This window comes from Puma concolor, chromosome A2 (assembly GCF_028749965.1).
Source record: "Puma concolor isolate L17-30 chromosome A2, mPumCon1.1.hap2, whole genome shotgun sequence".
NCBI lineage: Eukaryota > Metazoa > Chordata > Mammalia > Carnivora > Felidae > Puma > Puma concolor.
In genome coordinates, this window is record NC_141668.1 from 78,966,616 (window position 1) to 78,987,978 (window position 21,363).

Genomic DNA, 21,363 nt, shown 5'->3' on the forward strand with positions numbered 1-21,363 from the left:
AACTGCATGTGAATCTGTAAGTATCTCAAAATAAAAGTTTATTTAGGGGAGCCTGGGTGGCTCAGTCGGTTAAGCGTCCAACTTCGGCTCAGGTCATGATCTCACACTCCATGAGTTCGAGCCCCGCATCAGGCTCTGTGCTGACAGCTCAGAGCCTAGAGCCTGCTTCACATTCTGTGTCTCCCTCTCTCTCTGCCCCTTCCCTGCTCATGCTCTGTCTCTCTCTGTCTCAAAAATAAATAAACATTTAAAAAAAATTTTTTTTAATAAATAAAATAAAAAGTTTAGTTAAAAAAAAACAGAGCAAAGGAGTGGGTGAAGACAATCTTAGATTCCATCTGATGTTAGTAGAATTCCAAAATTGATTTATAGGTGATTACAAACCCAAGTTAATTTTGCTCCAATAGATTTCTGAACATTTTACAACTCCCTTTAAGTGGTTGAAGGATGCCACAATTTTAGGGCTAGGAAATAGTGCTGTGAGTAAGTGAAAATTAATGTCAAATGCAAACTTGATGTTACTGTTCTTTTTTGTTATATTATTTATAGATACTTCAGTACTAGCAGATGTCTTAATCTGTGGCAAAGTAAAGTGCAATCTTTTGAAAAGATATGGTTTTGGAATAACCTTAGGAGTAAGTCAACATAAATGACCTAAAGCATAGTGACCCTAACTCATGCTTATTCATTTCACCCCTAACCTTGGCACCCTGCAGCCATTCCTGTCTACCTAATCATTCCCATAATCCACACAGAGCACAAGAATTACATTAGGCAATGTGACCTTGGAACTCTCCAGTGTGCCATTACTCTATGCTGACAGAAATGATATGACACTGTGATTCATAGCAAACCCTTACCAACTGCTTCTCAAAGGTTTGTCATGGTAGCTTTGTAAGTCTGCCCTGGTTGAAGAGGGTGTAAGGAAGTGTTCTTTGGGAAAGAGATAGCTGAATCAGTACCACCCTCATCTTCATTATCATATGAATTCCAATGTGCTGGGCCAAATTGGTTAGATGAATTTTATAATGAACAAAAGAAGACTGAAATCAAAGGCAAATTATTTTGGGGGCACCTGGGTGGCTCAGTTGGTTGAGCGTCCAACTTCGGCTCAGGTCATGATCTCACAGCTCATGAGATCAAGCCCTGCATCGGGCTCTGTGCTGACAGCTCAGAGCCTGGAGCCTGCTTCTGCTTCTGTGTCTCCCTCTCTCTCTGCCCCTAACCCACTCACATTCTGTCTCTGTCTGTCTCAAAAATAAATAAATATTTTTAAAAAATTAAAAAAAAAGCGAATTATTTTTTAGGAGAAAGCTAGGTCAAAAGTGAGAGGGATTTTTGTTTTGGTTTTCAAGCAATGAAAAGGGTTTTTTTTTGTTTGTTTGTTTTTTGTTTTTAATTCTGGAGAAAAGTATAATGTGGAGCATAGTTTAAAAGAAGTTAAAGAAGAAATCAATCTATAAATCCTGAGAAGAAGATGGAAAAGTTAGATAGAGTTGAAAAGTACTTGTGGGAGAGAGTTTGGAAACAGAGTGATGTTGAGAGTGACCATGTGCAAACACAGTAGTCGAAGATAGTATCTAGCTATTTTCAGAGCTGCAAGGTCAGGACTGTTAGCCACAAATACAGTGTGTGTGGGGGGGAAGCCACAAAGGATATTATTGTCAAGCTAGAGGTCAACTGGAGAAGGAACCAAGTCCATTGGATTCTCTTCAGGAAAAACTGTTGCAAATGAATTTATATTTAAAATAAAACATTATAGGGGCGCCTGGGTGGCGCAGTCGGTTAAGCGTCCGACTTCAGCCAGGTCACGATCTCGCGGTCCGTGAGTTCGAGCCCCGCGTCAGGCTCTGGGCTGATGGCTCAGAGCCTGGAGCCTGTTTCCGATTCTGTGTCTCCCTCTCTCTCTGCCCCTCCCCCGTTCATGCTCTGTCTCTCTCTGTCCCAAAAATAAATAAACGTTGAAAAAAACTTAAAAAATAAAATAAAATAAAACATTATAATTTATTATTATATCATATAAATATTCCATACAGTCATATTAAATATATATTTTAAAATAATTTGGTACATGGCATTTGTTCTTCCCTTTGGCCCTTATAAGGAACTCTTGTTTGTAATCTTTTATGCTATAGCTTTAAAATATTGATCTATTCAATACACATTTAATGAGCCTTCTATTGCTGTGGAGACTAGAAATATAGATAGGCATGGCCTCTGCCTGGCAGTTGTCTTCCCCAGGGATACTGAATGGGCAGCTGGAGTCACATGGCCAGGGACGGAGTCCTAATACCATCGTGTCCTAGCCACGTGGAAAGTCATCTACTCTTTGGCAAACCATTTCTACACCTTTAAATTGAGAATAGCTTCTGATATGCTTACCTTAAATGTGCTTCTTGTTTTGAGAATCGAATGGGATAATCTTAAGTGTGTGATGAGCTCTGTTCTTTATAAAGCATGATATATTTTTGTATGATTTTTGTACTTGTTTATACTCAGTCCATTGTGGGGCAGGAACCATGCCCTACGTTCTTTATATCCTCACACCCTAGCACGGGGTCTGGCACATAGTAAGTGTGGGCAGCAAATGCTGGATATCTCAGTGAATAATATCTTTACTCGCATGGGTCTTACTACCGAGGTGACAATAAACAACAAGGATAATAAATCTATACATGATATGGCATACTAGAAGTGATACATGCTGTGGGAATAAAAATCTGAGTAATGAGAACTCAGAGTCCTGAGGATATGAGATGCAGTTCTTAAAGGGGAGACCAGGCTTGATTCCACTTTATAGAAGGTGAGGGTTTTAGTCATGTGAATATTTGCGGGAAGAAAATTGGGGGCAGAGGGAAAGACCAGTTTCCTAGTTGGTGGAACTCTGCCTCTCTTGTTCAAGGAACATCAAAGAAGCCAGTGTGTTCTGGGTGGAAGAAGGCAAGAAGAGGAACAGAAAGGGAGGTCAGAGAGGACATGGACAGAGTGAACTATTGCAGGTGCGCCTCTGAGTGCACTGGGGGCCACTGCGGGGTAATGAGAAGATGTACCCTGATGTGGTCTGATTAGCTTCAAAAGAATCACTCTGGCTGCTACTTTGAGAGTGGATACAGGCAGACGAGGGGGAAATGACAGCAGCAGAGAGATTGTTAAGAGCTATTGTAGTAATTCAGGTGAGAGATGACAGTGCCTGCACCCCGGTGGTAGAACTGGAGAAAGAGAAGTGGTCAGATCTGGAAATATTTCGACAGTCTGCGTATGGGATGTGGAAGACAGAGGAGCCTGCATGATGACTCCGCTGGTTTTGCTGAACAACTGGAAGGCTGGAGCTGCCACATGGAAGAAGCCTGTTGGGGGGTGCAGCTTGGAGAGAGGACCAGGTGTCAAGGTTGGGCATATCAGACATCCCAGTAGAAATGTCAAAGATGCATTCGTATATCTCAGTCAGGAATTCAGGAGGGAGTTCTAGGCTAGAAGTAACAATTTAGAAATTGTTGGATACGAGTGGTACTTAAAGCCATGAGACTGGCTGAGATTACAGAAGGAGTGAGAAAAACAGAGGCAAAGTCCAAAGAGGGAGACTTGGAGAACGCTGGTGGTAGTTTAAAAGTTGCAAGAAAAGGAAGACAAAGGAGATTGAGAAAGAGTGATCAACGAAGCATTGGAAAATCCAAGATTTCCTCCAGGAATCCAAGTGAAGAAAGTGTATTATGGAAAAGAGAAAGATAAACTTGTCAATTGCTTAAATTTTTCAAGTAAGTTAGAGAGAACTGACCTTTGGATTTAGCAATATGGAGGTTATGAGTGACCCTTAATAGAACAGTTTTAGTGGTGTGAAAGTCAAACTCCTAATTAGAGTGGGCTTAAGGGAAAAGAGGAGGGCAGGAAATGGAAACAGTGATAGAAACAACTCTCTTAAGAAGTCTAGCTGCAGGGGCGCCTGGGTGGCGCAGTCGGTTAAGCCTCCGACTTCAGCCAGGTCACGATCTTGCGGTCCGTGAGTTCGAGCCCCGCGTCAGGCTCTGGGCTGATGGCTTGGAGCCTGGAGCCTGTTTCCGATGCTGTGTCTCCCTCTCTCTCTGCCCCTCCCCCGTTCATGCTCTGTTTCTCTCTGTCCCAAAAATAAATAAAAAACGTTGCAAAAAAAAAAAATTAAAAAAAAAAAAAAGAAGTCTAGCTGCAAAGAGAAGGAGAGAAATGTGATGGTAGTTGGCAGAAGAAGTTGAGTCAAGAGAAGTTTTTTTTTTTTTTTTTTTTTTAAGATGGCAAAAATAACAGCCTCATGTGTGCCAAGAGGAATGATCCAGCTAGGATGGGGAAGTTGATGATGCTGGGAGGAAAAGCGTTCTTAGGAGGATGAGATACATAGTATAAAAATACAAACATAATAGGGGCATGGATAGTTCATTTAGAGAAACGGGTGGAAGGGCAGAGTGTTGGGTACATTCTGGTGAGTGAGCAAATGTCATGTCAATGGCAGTTCCCTTCTGAACACTTTGATTCTATCTGTGAAGTAAGAAACAGAGTAAGTCAGCAGAAGGTAAAGATCGGGAAAGAATGATAGACTTTTGAGGAAAGAAAAGGCATGAAAATTAGATAGTGGAAGAGAGAATGAAAAACTTTGTCCTTATGAATCTTTTTTTAAATTTTTTTTAATGTTGGGGAGCCTGGGTGGCGCAGTCGGTTAAGCGTCCGACTTCGGCCAGGTCACGATCTCGCGGTCCGTGAGTTCGAGCCCCGCGTCGGGCTCTGGGCTGATGGCTCAGAGCCTGGAGCCTGTTTCCGATTCTGTGTCTCCCTCTCTCTCTGCCCCTCCCCCATTCATGCTCTGTCTCTCTCTGTCCCAAAAATAAATTAAAAACGTTGAAAAAAAAATAAATTTTTTTTAATGTTTATTTATTTTTGAGAGAGAGACAGAGACAGAGTATGAGTGCGGGAGAGACAGAGGGAGAGGGAGACACAAAATCCGAAGTAGGCTCCAGGTTCTGAGCTGTCAGCACAGGGCCTGACGCGGGGCTAGAACCCACGAATTGCGAGATCATGACCTGAACTGAAATTGGTTGCTTAACCGACTGAGCCGCCCAGGTGCCTCAACTTCTGGTTGATCAAAAAAAGAGACTCTTCATGGTTATGGTAGACTGGGTAAGGAGAAAAAGCATTCTGAGGGGAAAAATACCTAAGTAAATTCACTTCTATCACCGAATTCGAGAATATGCCATAGAATCAGTCAAGTTGTGGCAGGACTAATAGTAGACTTTAGTACTAATAAGGCACAGCATAAGGAAGAGACGGTGGAGAATCTTGCTACCTGATCAGGAAGAAGGCAGGCCATAAATGTTGGCCATATACTATGTTTTAGGCATCATACTAGGTTTTCACCTTCTTAATTCACTTGTTCCTCACAGTAACCTGGAAAAGGAGTTGTTTTTATCCTTATTTTCCCTATGAGGAAACTGAGGCCCAGAGAAGTGAGCAAAGTGTCCAAGGTCACACAGCTTACAAGATGTGAAGCTCTGGGATTGAATCGCACTGGCTTCGAAGCCTTAATGATGTACTGCTCCCTGGTTTAGACACTTTCTTTTCAAAAGAGTGTGGAGAAATTAATCAGAAGGGACAGTTCCCATACAGGGGACTCAAGTAGGTGCTAGGTGCAGAGACAATTTAGTATAGGGAGAAAGGTCTAAGATCAGAGTAGGGAGAGGAGAGGCCACTGGAGACTGGATTCTCATACCCTGATGCAGCCTCAAGCAAGACTCAACCTCTGTAGCATCAATTTATTCTTGTTTAAAAAAAAAATGCAGGTTTTTATCAGGTGGTCTCTGACAGCCCTTCCAGCCCTAAGGTTCTTTGTCTCTAAGTAGTAAGAGGGCACCAACAGCTTTCCTCTTCTCTAGGGAGCGTCCCCTGGGCTCTGTGCCCCCAGCACCAGACCTGAGGACGCCTAAGTGGGAGGCGGGTCTGGAGCTTTCCCCGGCCCCTCGGTCGCCCTATGATTGTTGAGGGTCCGGAAACAACCCCCCCCCCCCCCGCGGGGGTGTAAACAGAAAACTGAGCACCGAGAGAGTATGACAGTCACTTTGGGGGGGCTTAGGTGCCCTGCCAGGCGAGCCTCTCCGAGCACCGAGCAACAGGAGCCCCAGGCTGGTCGCCGGCTTATCGACAGCAGAAGCCCCAGGCTGGGGCTCGCCCGGGTGGGCGGGGGCCGCGCCGGGCGCCCCTCCCCCCCCCCCCCCCCCCCCCCCCGGCCTCCCGGCGACGAGGGAGGCACTCAGCGCCCCTCGCCCGCGCCTGGCCTGCTGAGGGAGCCGGGATGGGGTGGGGCGGGGGGCGGCAGCGTTCTGCTCCCGCGGGTAGGAGGGCTGGCCCCGGCGGCGGCGAGAGGCGTCGCTGGGGCGCGGCCCGCGTAGGGGGCGGAGGCGAAGGTCCTGCGAGCAAAGTCCAGGCTCCGCGGCCGCAGCGCCCCACGCGCCCCGCGGCTCGGACAGAAAGAGCTCGAGGTTGGAGGTGAGTCAGGCCCCCGCGCTCAGGCCTGCGGCGGGAAACGCCGGCGGCCGTGCGCGTGAGACCCGGACAGCGGGGTCTCCGCCGGGCGCCCCTTGGCCCCGCGACCCTGCGCCCGGCTCATACCCCTCGGTTGCGAGCGGTGAGGAGCTGGGCCGGTGCCCCTGGACCTGAGGCTGTTGGTTTCTCCCCAGGTTGGCATGGATGTTGAGGCGGGAAGGAACGGAAGCGTCCGGTGCCCCGGGAGAGAGGAGGACGACTTTGAACTGAGCAGTAGCAGGTACCTCGCCAGCGCGCCAATCGGCAGGGCCCAATTCGGCCTTGGAAAGGGGAGAAAGTCTGTTGATGCCTTTGTTTTGGAGGCTTCTCTGGAGGGTGTCTTCTAAGATTCCGACTTTCCTGAAGGAGTGGCACAGAAGCTCCTTTTGAACAGGCTTAGAAGAGAAGGCTAGCTTCAAAAGTGCCTCTTCCCCGCTTGGTGCGGTGTGATTCGATGAATATCTGTGTTGTGTAACACTCCTTGCATCATAGAACTCAAAACTTTTATAAGTAACTTTCCTAAACATCTTCTGATTTTTCATGCTTATAGAGCATGAGATATCTGCTGTTGATGGCTGTGCTTTTTGAACAAGAGTAGTGAAGCAAACAAAAAACAAAAACAATAGCAATAACCACAACAAAAACCCTCCTCTCCCTGTTAATTCCTCTTCCTCCTTGGGTTATCTCCTCCCTCTGCCCCCAGCACCTCCTTGTTCCTATTTCTGCCTTTGGGGCAGTGAGGTGAGGAAGGGGTCCTTGAGCAGACTCTTTCTTGGGTAAACTGAGCTTCCAGATCAGTGTTTGTTCAGATGCAAAGGAGATACCTCAGCGCTTCATTTGCTTGCTCCTCTTTCTCCGTGACTGGCTGTTTGGTACTCTGGGGCCCTTGTTAAGAGCATTTCACAGGCCTTAGTAGGGGTAGAAGCGACCAGTCAGTCAATGGTGTGTTGTCTTTGTTTCCTCTTTCAGTGTGGGAATAGTGAATCATTTTCGCCTTTAGCCTCAAATAGTTTCTGAGGCTGTTATGGGAGTTCATGCCAGGCCACCCAAAACTAATTGACCTGTGTCATCAAGTAATCACCCAGAGGGACAAATTTATCAGGTTCTGTAGTGAGTCCTCAAGCTGCAAGGGGCCTGATTATCCAAATGAAAATACCCTATCTGATGTTTAAACTAAAGAATTATTTTAGTCTGTTAACATCTTCATACAGTGATATTGCTCCACTCCTTCTAAGTACTGTGGTATTCATTCATAGAAAATTTAGTTTGCCAATTAGAATTAGGAACCAGATAGATGGTATTATTTCTATAGGAAAAAAAATGTGGTTTTCGTAAGCTGGCAATTTAGGCTGGGATTGACTGTGAATCCATAAATAGATGGCATTTTTATGAAGGCTATATTTATGTATTGCACCCGTTGAACATTTGATGAGTGTACAAAGGAGCTATCACTGCAAAAGACGCAGTAATCCCCCAGAACCCACAGGAGGTCTCAGAAGTGAAGTTCGCAGCCTTGTATTGCAAACATGAGAAAACAGTTCAGAAGATAAATAGAGAAAGTTAATATTAGTTAAGACTGTAAGATTGTGAAAGTAAATGTTGAGACTAATTTTTATTTAAAAAAGCAGACCAGGGGCGCCTGGGTGGCTCAGTCGGTTGAGCGTCCAACTTTGGCTCAGGTCACGATCTCATGGTCTGTGAGCTCGAGCCCCACATCAGGCTCTGTGCTGACAGCTCAGAGCCTGGAGCCTGCTTCGGATTCTGTCTCCCTCTCTCTCTACCCCTACCCCATTCATGCTCTGTCTCTCTCTCTCTCTGTCAAAAATAAATAAAACATTAAAAAACAATTAAAAATAAAAAAGCAGACCAAAGCTTATTCGTTCAAAGGAAGTCAAGCACACATTAGTTATTTAGGGCAAGTGGCAAGTTAGTCATATGATAGTTCCAGTCATGCTGCTATATTGCCTATGGCACCTTCTTCAGGACATTAGTGTCAGATGTCTGTCTTTTGATTTTAATATATGTTCCAAATAATTTGGGATCAAGTCTTCTGAGCAAAACTTTATCACCTACCTAAACTAAACAGTTAACAAATTAAGCTAAATAAGTGCATTTAGGGGCACCTGGGTGGCTCAGTCGGTTGGGTGTCTGACTTCAGCTCAGGTCATGATCTCACGGTCTGTGAGTTCGAGAACCGTGTTGGACTCTGGGCTGATGGCTCAGAGCCTGGAGCCTGCTTTCGATTCTGTGTCTCCCTCTCTCTCTGCCCCTCCCCCGTTCATGCTCTGTCTCTCTCTGTCTCAAAAATAAATAAACGTTAAAAAAAAATTTAAATAAGTGCATTTAGGTAAAAAAAAAAAAAATCTCTACCCCCATGGAGTTTACATTATTATATGGACGGCAGACATAATAATACTTGTGCAAACTAAATAAGCTACAGCAAATGTTAGAAGATAATAAATGCTATGGAAAATATTAATCAAGGCTAAAGAAATCAGGAGTGCACAGAAAAAGTCAGTTGCAATTTTTAATAGGGTGGTTAAGATAGGTGTTATTGGGAAGGCATTATTTGAGGAAAGACTTGAAAGACACGAGAAGAGAGAGCTATATGGATGTGTGAGGGGACAGCATTCCCGGCAGAGGGAACTGACAATATAAAGACCTACTACAGGACCATGTTTGGTATGTTCACAGAACAACGACAGCAAAGAGGCCAGGGTGGCTTGAAGCAAAGCAAACAGGAGTAGGGAAAATATGGTCAGAGAGGTAACAAGGAAACAGATCATATAGGAACCAAAATCTCATGTAAGAATTTTGGCTTTTACTCTGAGATAAATGGAAACCATTATAGGCTTTTGAGCAAAAGAGTAACATATGACTTGAGTTTGTAAATGATTAGTGTGGATTCTGTGTTGAGGGTAGTCTGAAGTTGGTATAATTGAAAGTAGAGAGACTAAGCAGGAGTTTTCCTGGGCTACTGGGATAGTAATAAAAGTGGTGAGTAGTGGTTGAATTCTAGATTTATTTTGAAAGTAGAGCCAACAGGATGTCCCGACATCACTCCTTACAGTCTTTCAGAAGAGTAGACTTTACTATTTTTAGATCAGTACATATTTTAAGCAACAGAAGAATTTAATTATTTGGCAGATATTAACCTCTGTGTTTTCTTTCTGTGTGTGGCCTCTGCAAGGCAGGTGGCCATTTCTCATTAATCCAGATATCCTTGTGGTACCTTGGACAGTTACCTTTGCACTTGATTGCCTTGCAGTGTTTGTTAAACTGGATAATGATGACAATGTGTGGATATCACTGTTTTATATTTGAAAATATTAGAATATTTGAATGTGATAATGACTCAAGTTTATAGTCAATTGACTGTAAAACATTTGGTAACAGATTTAAATTCAAACAATTATATTTTTTTACAGCAACCCAGACACGAAAAAAAAGCAGAGCGTGAACTTGATTGGACCATTAACCTTGGTAAGCTGTGAAATATTAAGTATGAATAATTCTTGTCTTCATTCAGATTTGGTGTCTTGAATCAGTAGTTATGGAGCCAGTAGTTTAAGATTGTCTTAGGTTGGCTTCTTACAATCAACAGATCACATTCTCAACATAGATGATAAAAGAAGTAGGGATAGGCTGGCTATGAAACAGAGCAGAGCCACGACTTGTGTTCATAGCACCTCACAAACTCACCAATTTCTAGAAAACGCATCTATGTATCTGTTTCACACACACTTACACACCCACCACCGCCACCACACACACCCACCAAATTTTGGTTAAATAAGATTGCATATATGGGGCGCCTGGGTGGCTCAGTTGGTTAAGCGTCCGACTTCGGCTCAGGTCATGATCTCACGGTCCGTGGGTTCGAGCCCCACGTCGGGCTCTGTGCTGACAGCTCAGAGCCTGGAGCCTGTTTCAGATTCTGTGTCTCCCTCTTTCTCTGACCCTCCCCTGTTCATGCTCTGTCTCGGTCTCAAAAATAAATAAATGTTAAAAAAATTTTTTTAAAAAAAAGATTGCATATGAAGAAAGTGATTGTTAACTACAGAAATTTAGAAATAATTAAGAAATCTCTGTTTACATTTGGCTTCCCAGAAAATTGATTAAATGTGGAGTAATTATTAGAGATTCTGATTATGTTTAACACAATTCTCAGTGCTTTTCTGCTGGTACAAGGCAAGCCAGTATATTTTTGGAAGAAGTCTAATCAGTTTTTCATTTGTAATATGTCTCAGAGAGGTGGCCCAAGGAAGTGTTTGCCTGCCTTGAGTAAATATGATGGGTTTCAAACTATGACAGCCATTATTCCATAGCAAAGAAGTTGGTATTAAGTGGCATGTCAGCTGAAATCTCCAATTTAGTAAGTAAATGAATGAAAAGACACCAAAACGTCTTCAGTCCCAAATGTTGTTGCACATTTCTCATGTCACCGCAAAGCCCCATTCTCCTCACCCTGATTCTTGTAATATTTTTGTTTAAAGGTGTCTGTTTTTTTTTAATTCAGTGCTTTAGAGAATAAGTTGTTTGTAAAACGAAGTCTAGTTTTAATGCACATGTTTTAAATCTGCCTCCTACAGGAAGTAAAACACCACAAATCTGGACGTAGAAATTTAGAACATTTAATTTGACCTTAAAAGTTAAAATTTAGACTGAGTTGAAATATAATCTTTTCTGCCTCTGAATACATATTTATCCTGAAAGAGGTTCAGGACAACTGTTAGACGTTGGAAAACACTGTTTCCAACAAGAATTAGCAATTAATTGTTTTATTGAAAATCACTTAAAACAAATCTAAGTTTACTTAGGATGTTGCTGTGAAATTCTTATAATTTTAAATTTAAGCTTAGAGACAATGAAATTTTACTTAAGTAGTATGAAAAGTATTTAAAATGATCCTCAATTTCATATAAATGTTCACTAAAGAGAACATTACATGACAGCCCAATCCTGTACTTATAACTGGCCAGGAGACCCAAGTGCTGTATCTCCATTCCCTGGGAGTCACTAAAATGAACCTTAGGGACACTAGTCCCCATTGTAGCAATTTTAGGGAAACTTCACCATTTGCTCTTAACTTTACCTGCTCCCTTTGTTCTTTGCCAAGCTCTCCCTGGCACTGAACCTTTGACTCTTTTGGTACTCTTGCTTGCCCTGCGTGTTTGATGATGGAATTTGGCCTCCCCATACTGAACTTCTGGAACTCTGTGAGAACAGTTTGCACACCCCTCCTCCCCACCAAGTGTGTGTGACCTCACATTGCCCTGGCCTGTTGACCCTGTCTGACTCTGCGTCAGCTCTCCAAGACCCCACTCTGCCAAGCCTGACTCATCACTCATTCTCCTGATGACTGTGCCTCATCCCCAAAAGGGGGTGGGGTGATGGAAATGGGTAGAGAGAACAGATGAAGAAGGTGGTTGAAGGGAGATGCAAGGGATGGAGGGGAAGGTAGAGAAATGGAAATATAAGAGAAGAAGGATGTAACCTAGAAGGCAGAGAAAGAAAGAAGAAAACATAGAGAACCATAGAGCAGTCAATCAAAAATGGGAAGAAAAAGTGAGATTGGAGCTAAAAAGACAGTAAGGACAAAGTCTTTGGAGTATTAGGACATTGATTGGCTGGTTAGTTCTTTTTTTTTTTTTTTTTTTTTTTTTTAATTTTTTTTTTCAACGTTTATTTATTTTTGGGACAGAGAGAGACAGAGCATGAACGGGGGAGGGGCAGAGAGAGAGAGGGAGACACAGAATCGGAAACAGGCTCCAGGCTCTGAGCCGTCAGCCCAGAGCCTGACGCGGGGCTCGAACTCACGGACTGCGAGATCGTGACCTGGCTGAAGTCGGACGCTTAACCGACTGCGCCAGCCAGGCGCCCCAGGCTGGTTAGTTCTTGAGTGTTGTGCATGTCACTGTGACAACTGGTATCACCCTTCTAAGTGATAGTACTAAGTACACTATGCATTGATAGTCTTAAGTCCAGGAGGGTTGGTGTGGTCCAAGTCTTTTATACCTCTTTCTAATAACATGTCCCACACTGCGCACTTCAGGACTTCTACTCATGGGGTTATCTGAGCACTCCATGCAGCTTGCTAGGCACCTTGCTATTCTAGGCCTAAATACCCTCCACTTCATCTGTACTCCCCAGTTCTTCAGCAAATTCTCCCTTATCCTTCCAGATTCTACTGTGAGCATCATCTCTTTAAGCACGACTTCTCCAAATTACACATATAGGCACTCCATAATGTTTGTTTCACTTCACTTCTGAGCTCCCTTTTAAAAGCCAACAAACTTCTTAAAGGAAACTTATCCATAAAACTTAGGGTGTCTGTTTCCTCCTTCTTTGTAATTCTCCCTCTGAAATATTTTGAATGTTGTTTTAAAGAATGTGATGTGTGTGTGCATGTGTGTGTTCTTAATGTTTACTCCTAGCTGTTTTTAACTCACTACCTAAGGAGCTTTGGAAGATCAAACAATATTTCTTCTTTTTTGTTTTTAATGTTTACTCATTTTTGAAAGGGTGGGAGGGGCAGAGAGAGAGGGAGACACAGAATCTGAAGCAGCTCTAGGCTCTGAGCTGTCAGCGCAAAATCAGATTGATTAACAAATAAATTAAAACAAACAAATAAAAAAGCAATTAAGCAAAATGAGATTGATTTCTTCACAGTATATAAAATAAGTAGAATCATAAAATTAATCTGTCAATAATTTGGATTGAAATCTTTCGTCTTCCCTACTACATTTATCTGCAACTATTATAAAAGTACTGACCTTAAATAAAAACCCAAAGAACATATAGTTGTGGAGAAAGAGAGATTCTTTTCTATGAGGTAGTATTTTATTCCCCCCTTCCCCCCCCTTTTTTTTTATATTTTAGTTTCGATATTCTGACTGGCAGGATAAATTATTGATGTCCCTGGGCACTGTCATGGCCATAGCTCACGGATCAGGTCTCCCCCTCATGATGATAGTATTTGGACAAATGACTGACAAATTTGTTGATACTGCAGGAAATTTCTCCTTTCCAGGTAAGCATTTCTCTATTTTTTTAAAAAACATACATTGTACTCTAACTGGATGAAAGATTGGAAGTTGATTTTGCTGTTCTTCATCTACTTGTTTAATGGTTTGGATTCCTGGGTGACTCTAGATATCACTGATGGAGTTATAAAATTCTCAGAAAATTCCTCAAATACTCATTTAAGTTTCAACAAATGGGTGTATGTTTGACTTTTCTGTTTGACTTTTAATACAGAATAGGGAAATATACAGAAAGCTTTGCATCTCAATAAAGCAGGGCAGTCCCTTTACTTGAAGGCTGTGGAACTGTAACAGAGTATGTCCCTCCCTTTGGTGATTACTGACAGAATTCAAAATACCTCAGTTAGCATGGCATTACTTCTTTTTTTTTTTTTTTTTTTTTTTTTTTTAAATTTTTTTTTAATTTTTTTCAACGTTTATTTATTTTTGGGACAGAGAGAGACAGAGCATGAACGGGGGAGGGGCAGAGAGAGAGGAAGACACAGAATCGGAAACAGGCTCCAGGCTCTGAGCCATCAGCCCAGAGCCTGACGCGGGGCTCGAACTCACAGACCGCAAGATCGTGACCTGGCTGAAGTCGGACGCTTAACCGACTGCGCCACCCAGGCGCCCCAGCATGGCATTACTTCTTAGCTATACTCGGCTTATAGCTCTGTTTCTGGTTTTATTTTTCTTTTTTCTCCCTCCACCCTTTCTGTTAAAATTATTCCATTTTATGTCTCTAATTTTTGGATCAACCAGGTTGATTGAACCTTGATATAACACTTCATTAAAGAGGAATGGTTTCAATATGAGAATGATGTGTTTTGAAACTCAGGCAGAGGAGTATTAATTACTGAAGAGCCAAAGGGGTCCCATAAGTTAATGTCATCTGTAAGAGGGACTTGGGCAACAGCTCTGGATTCCGGTTCCAATGGACAGAGTTATTTTCATAGTGGCCAAATTCAACACAGAAAGAAAGATGTCTGTCCTTTCTACCAAGCCTGATGGCTCAGTTCCGGGATCCCAAGAGACCCTGTGGGCTCTAGGCTGGCTAACACTGAGTGAAGCTTTATCGGTACACAGATGGTGGAGTATAAGGGAAAAAAATGATAAAGGAAAGGCAGCTTAACATAGCAAAGATACCTGAGAAAAAATGGACTCTATCATTTAGATCAGTAAGAGTTTTCAGTGTTTACTGATTCAGGGCTACGTATTTGGTTAGCAGTGTAGAGCTTAAGTGTAATTACCTAAGAGAATATGATTGCTTAATTCATACAATAAGATCTGTTTACGTAAATATTAATATCTTTTAGAAATCTGGTAAAAGTGTCTTTTGAATAATTAAAGTTCCTAAAAAAAAAAAGCACACTTTATTTTTGCTCAAATATTGTCTCTGAGAAGAACCTCTTTATCATAAAATAACAATGATAATGGTAATCTTTTATTGTATTTATTATATGCTAGGTCCTATTTCACTTAACCTTTACAAGAACAATCCTTCACAGTAGGTAATATTATCCTCTGTAACATATGAGGAAACTGAGGCTTGGAGAGGATAAATAACTTGTCCAAAATTACATAGCTGGTGGGGGTTAGGACAGATTCAAACCCAGGCCTTTCTGCCATCCAAACAATGCTCAGGACCCAACTATACTCCAATGTAAAAATGTGGGTTTTCTTATAAAAGCAAAAATGGGTTTGGGAAAGTTTTAAATGGATTACTTTGACCAGTGACCGAAACTTTAACACAAACATTGTAAAGGTAAAATTGGAGCAAGATAGGATAGTTTAAAAAGTCTTTAAGGAAATGAGGAGTAAGAATTTTCTATTTGTTGTCCTTTTACTTCTTAGAAGATCTATAGGTCTATTATGTGTTTACATATATGGCAGGATATAGCCCAGATTTGGACACATCAATCAAGGCTAGTTTCAACTCAGGGTTAAAAAATTAGATTAATGGATGAATGGATAAACAAAATATTATATATATATATATATATATATATATATATATATATATATATATGTGTGTGTGTGTGTGTGTATATATATATATATACATATATATATAATGGAATATTATTCAGTCATAGAAAGGAAAGCAATCCTGACATGTGTTACACCATGGATAAACCTTGAGGATATTGTGCTAAGTGAAATAAGCCAGTCCCAAGAAAGACAAATACTGAATGACTCCATTTATATGAAGTAGTCAAATTCATATAAAGAGAAAGTAGAATAGTGGCTGCTGGGGGCTGGGGAAAGGGGTAAATAGGGAGTTGCTGTCTGATGAGCATAGAGTTTCAGTTTTGCAAGATGAAACGTTCTGGAGATTGTGCAACAGTGTGAATATACTTAACACTACTGAGTCATGTGAATGTACTTAACGCTACTAAATTGTACATTTAAAAATGGTTAAGGTGGTAAGTTTTGTTATGTATTTTATCTCAATTAAACATTTTTTAAAATGAGCTTAAAATAATGCATCACACTTACCACAGATGAGTTAGTGTTTGGGCCAATTTTTTTTTTTTTAATTTTTTTTTTTTCAACGTTTATTTATTTTTGGGACAGAGAGAGACAGAGCATGAACGGGGGAGGGGCAGAGAGAGAGGGAGACACAGAATCAGAAACAGGCTCCAGGCTCTGAGCCATCAGCCCAGAGCCTGACGCGGGGCTGGAACTCACGGACCGTGAGATCGTGACCTGGCTGAAGCCGGATGCTTAACCGACTGCGCCACCCAGGTGCCCCGTGTTTGGGCCAATTTTAATAGTCCTGTTTTTGGTTTTACTGACACCAGAATAATTCCACAACTTTCTTATTTGGAACAGTTTGTTTGTTTATTACTTGTTTCTAATTATGCAACCAAATTGCTTTGAGCTGGGCATGGCAGATAGTGCCATGTGCTGGGCCCAGTGCCAAATTCAAGGTCTCTCTGGGAAATGACACAAGCAAGTCACTTACAAAGCTGTGATTGGGGGGTTGATAAACTCCCTAGAGTTGCCAACATAGTTTCTGTAGCCACCAAATGAAATGACCCTTGGTCTTCTATAGCCACATTTGTCATCAGGCCTATAGGCTGTCTTGGATGATTTGCAGTAGGAAGCCCCTCACATGTTATTAATTTCCAATGTCCACTCTTCAGTAGTTTGTAAATATAGTATTCGCATACCTCTTTGGAGAAAATGAAATCTGTAAATTTCATACTCGGTCTAAATCCAGAGAGTTCCCTGGTATGTTGGGAGTTGTAGAGTTCAGCAGAAATCATGGAGATTGAGACAAGATCAGGTACTTAGCTGTACTTAGCCTTAGCTGAGCTCGCTTGCTCATCTCATAGAGATGATATTTATTTATTTATTTATTTATTTATTTAAAAAAAAATTTTTTTCAACGTTTATTTATTTTTGGGACAGAGAGAGACAGAGCATGAATGGGGGAGGGGCAGAGAGAGAGGGAGACACAGAATCGGAAACAGGCTCCAGGCTCTGAGCCATCAGCCCAGAGCCCGACGCGGGGCTCGAACTCACGGACCACGAGATCGTGACCTGGCTGAAGTCGGACGCTTAACCGACTGCGCCACCCAGGCGCCCCGAGATGATATTTATTTAAAGTCTATTCCTTAGAATTGTTGGATTCTTGGACAGCTGGACTTAATGGGAACCAACAAGAAGGGAATGTTGGAAGAAAAAAAGGTTTAAATTACAAGGTTTGACAGTGAATAATTGTGAACGGAGTCCATCCTGTGAACAGAGCCCATCCTGTCAACAGAATAAACCTAGTTGGTGACAAGGTTTGTTCCCTCACAATGATTCAGTTGTGCAGAAAGTGTGCACATTCTGTGTCCAAAACTTTAAGGACAGAGTCATAGGAGACATTTTTATGCAGAGTATCAGGAACTTTATCTATGTTGTGTCAAGTCTATGTGACTGTAATGAGCTGGAAATTTTTGTAGAGAAATCAATATACCCCTCACACCTTTGCGTTGCTGCATGGTTAAGAGGAAAAGGCATTTTGGAGACCCGTTACCTTACCTAACTGCACATACTGCCTAAGTTGTCTGGATAAATATTAGCTGTTTGTTTTGTGCTGAATATTTCCATAAGATAAGAGAAGTCCTAGGCAGAATGGAGGAAGGCAGACATTGATTTGAGACTTAAACATGACATTCAGGACTCTATGTAATATCTCCCCTGTAGTCCTTAAGATGTACAGTTATTTAAGCCCTTTACTTACCAGCTGTATGACCTTGTGCAAGTTACTTAACCTCTGTAATTCTTATTGTTCTCATCTTTGAAAGGTAATCATAGACTTATTGATAGAATTAAATGAGACCATTTATATAAAGCATCTGGAACATCGTAAATGATCAATAAATATTGGGGGAAAGTAGCTGTCAAAACTTGGAAATGAAACAACCACTCTAATATTCTGTTTCTTCATCCATAAGATAGATTTTATGGGAGCTCTCTGAAAGGAATAGGCAACTTCAAGAATTCCCCGTTTCCTTGTTCTGGGAGGCATTCAGGCAGACCGGAGTGGGAGTTATCCATCTTTGTGCTATAGAATCAAGTGGGGAGGGGCTCTTGGGTGGCTTAGTTGGTTAAGTGTCCCACTTTGGCTCTGGTCATGATCTCGTGGATGGTGAGTTCAAGCCCCACATTGGTCTGTCTGCTGTCAGCACAGAGCCTGCTTTGTATCCTCTGTCCCCCTCTCTCTCTGCACCCCCCTCTCAAAAATAAACATTTTGTTTTAACAAGAATCAAGTGGGGCGGGGGGTGCCTGAGTGGCTCAGTCGGTTAAGGGTCTGACTTCGGCTTAGGTCATGATCTCACGGTTTGTGAGTTCAAGCCCTGCATCGGGCTCTATGCTGACAGCTCAGAGCCTGGAGCCTGCTTCAAATTCTGTCTCTCCCTCTCTCTCTGTCCTTCTCCTGCTTGTGCTTTCTCTCTCTCTCTCTCTCTCTCTCTCTCTCTCTCTCTCTCTCTCAAAAATAAACATTTAAAAAATATATCTTAAAAAGAATCAAGTGGGGGTACTTCTTAGAAATGTGATGCTCTAGACTCAGCCAGAGGTTCTGATTTAACTATTCTTGCATGGAGCCTGGTCAACTCTATTTTTTTTAAGCTCCGCATGTGAGTCTAACAGGCAGATGGCATTGAGAACCCCCAACAACAACTTGGAGATTGTTTATGAGACTGGGGTAGAGTAGGTAACATCTGAGAAGACCAGGCCTAGACCCTTTCAGATCTAGAATCCCATGAGATTTCCAGATCTAGAGTCCTATGACTTTTCAGGGAACACATCAGCACACATCTGCCTTATCTTAGTCCTTAGGCAGCGGAAACTCTCCTAGGAGCTCCTCGGGTTACTAACCCAGACCTAGGTTGCCATTGTCAGCTTGGACTCTGAGAACAGAGCATTTCAAATTTTGAATGCCCATAGATTCTTATTTCCTAAGATGGAGGATCAGTCTGAGTTATAATATCCTCACTGGGAGAATTTTAACATTTGCAGTAAACACTGGAGAAGAATAAAATTCATTTAAATTTTACCTGATATCTTAAGTTCTGGAGGGGGGTGGAAACTAGCCCTATACACATATATGTGTTATTTTCCCAAGGTTTGAACAATGATTTCCACCAATACCCAGCTTTAGGTAGCTTGTCTGCCTCCAAATTCCAAATACAGTTCCAATTTGGCATCCCAAAGCTGCCATATTTAAGAACCCAGGGAGGAGGTGCCTGGGTGACTCAGTTGGTTAAGCGTCTGACTTTGGTTCAGGTCATGATGTCATGGTTTGTGGGTTTGAGCCCCATGTTGGACTCTCTGTTGACAGCTTGGAGCCTAGAACCTGCAATGGGCTCTGTGTCTCCCTCTCTCTGCCCCTCTCCAACTCCTGCTCTGTGTGTGTGTGTCTTTCTCTGTCTCAAAAATAAACATTTAAAAATTAAAAAAAAAAAAAAGAAGAAGAAGAACCCAGGGAGGAAATGAGCACACACAACTGAACTGATTAGAACAGAAGTAAAATAGGGTATGATTCCTTAAGGATCTGATAGCTTAAAAAAAAACAGATTAATAAGCAGAAACACTTCCCTGTGAACATCAGTAGAAATTGCAATATCGAGGGAGAAATTATGCCACAGTCAGGCCCACGTGCCTGGTTATTGATCCTGACTGGTAATTGATTCTGACAGTAGTTTAAGTTTTAAATACATTTCAATTTTAGCCCTCTTTGGAAGAAGCTAAGGAAGATACACTGCATGCAGAAAACATGAATATTGGATTATTTCCATGTGTTAAAGGAACAAACACTAGTTTCTCTCCTAGAGTCCTGGTAAATGGGAAATACCCTGGTATATTTTGTCCACAACACTGTGGTGACATTTTGTCCTATTATTTTGTGAGTGCAGTGGACATGGGCTGTTTCCTTTTTTTTTTTTCACTTAGTGGGTTTTTTTTAAATGTTTATTTGTTTTTGAGAAAGAGAGAGAGAGAGAGAGAGAGAGCAGGGGAGGGGCAGAGGGAGAAGGAGAGAGAGAAAATCCCAAGAAGGCTCTGCTTTGTCAGCACAGAGCCTGATGTGGGACTTGATCCCATGAACTGTGAGATCATGACCTGAGCCACAACCAAGAGTCAGGTGCTTAACCAGCTGAGCCACCCAGATGCCCCTTCCACTCTGTGTTTTTTGAAAAGTGAAAATAAGTCCTTACCACATGAAACAATCAGTGTAGTATAAACTTAGGAACTATATGTACAGCGCTAGGACTCTCAGCCTCCTTAGTGGCTGTGTGACTTTGGATAAGTGACTTTGTCTGTGTCTCAATTTCCTCATCTGTGAAAGGGGGATTCATAAAGTAGTCATACCTCATTGGATTGTGGTGAAAATTAAATGAATTAGTACATGTAAAGTGTTCAGAACAAAGCCTGGTATATAATAAATGTTCAGTAAGTGCTTGTTATTATTAAAACAGAAATGGCACATTGATAGTTTTATCAAATTAGTTCAAATTAATAGACAATATAATTTTCCCTCCTTTACAATGGATGTAACTCAGCCTTTCTGTTACTTACCACAAAAGGAAACGTGTAAGGGAAAACATGCATATATTGAAATAAAATCAACAAAAACAATTATCTATAAAGTGCTTTTAGCCACTAAGAAAAAATGCCCCTTAAATCTTGTGTTTTCTATTGAGACCATTTATTTTTTCCTCCTCTGTCTTCTGTATCCGCTCCTCTCTGCTGCCTCAGAAAGCTGCTTTGCTAAAGGCCTGAGCTCTCCAGGACCGCGGCGAACCTGGAAGGGCCACCTTTCCCCATCTGGACCCTAGAGATGTCCTGCATCTAAACCCTTGGATTTTTTATTTGAGTAAAGTGAAAAAAATTCATTGAGGGTGAAAGGAAAAAAGATTTTTAAAACCTAGTAATGCCTGTTAGTAGTTCAGCCTTTCAAAAATGTCTTATTTTGTTTTGTTTTGTTTTGTTTTTTTGTTTTTATTTAGTGAATTTTTCATTGTCAACGCTAAATCCAGGCAGAATTCTGGAAGAAGAAATGACTAGGTAATTGGCTGATATATATGTAGTTATGATATATAAATGTAGGTACTTATATATATATATAAATATGATGTACTTTTTAAAAACATTTATTTAACTATTTTAAGAGAGAGAGAGTGGGAGTGGGGCAGAGAGAGGGGGAGAATGAGAATCCCAAGCAGGCTTCGTGCTGTCAGTGCAGAGCCCAATTCAGGGCTCGAAATCACAAACTGAGATCATGACCTGAGTGGAAATTAA

General features: G+C 41.7%; 1 protein-coding gene across 1 annotated transcript in view; it reads left to right on the plus strand.

The window, feature by feature from the left end:
- The first annotated feature begins 6,361 nt into the window (after positions 1–6,361).
- Positions 6,362–21,363, plus strand: part of ABCB4 (ATP binding cassette subfamily B member 4) — a 72,138-nt gene continuing 57,136 nt past the window's right edge. The window contains exons 1-5 of the mRNA XM_025929634.2: positions 6,362–6,504; positions 6,696–6,781; positions 9,969–10,023; positions 13,423–13,573; positions 21,072–21,129. Of these exons, the coding sequence (XP_025785419.1) occupies positions 6,702–6,781; positions 9,969–10,023; positions 13,423–13,573; positions 21,072–21,129 (344 nt within the window). The 5' untranslated portion in view covers positions 6,362–6,504; positions 6,696–6,701. The remainder of the gene's footprint in view (positions 6,505–6,695; positions 6,782–9,968; positions 10,024–13,422; positions 13,574–21,071; positions 21,130–21,363) is intronic.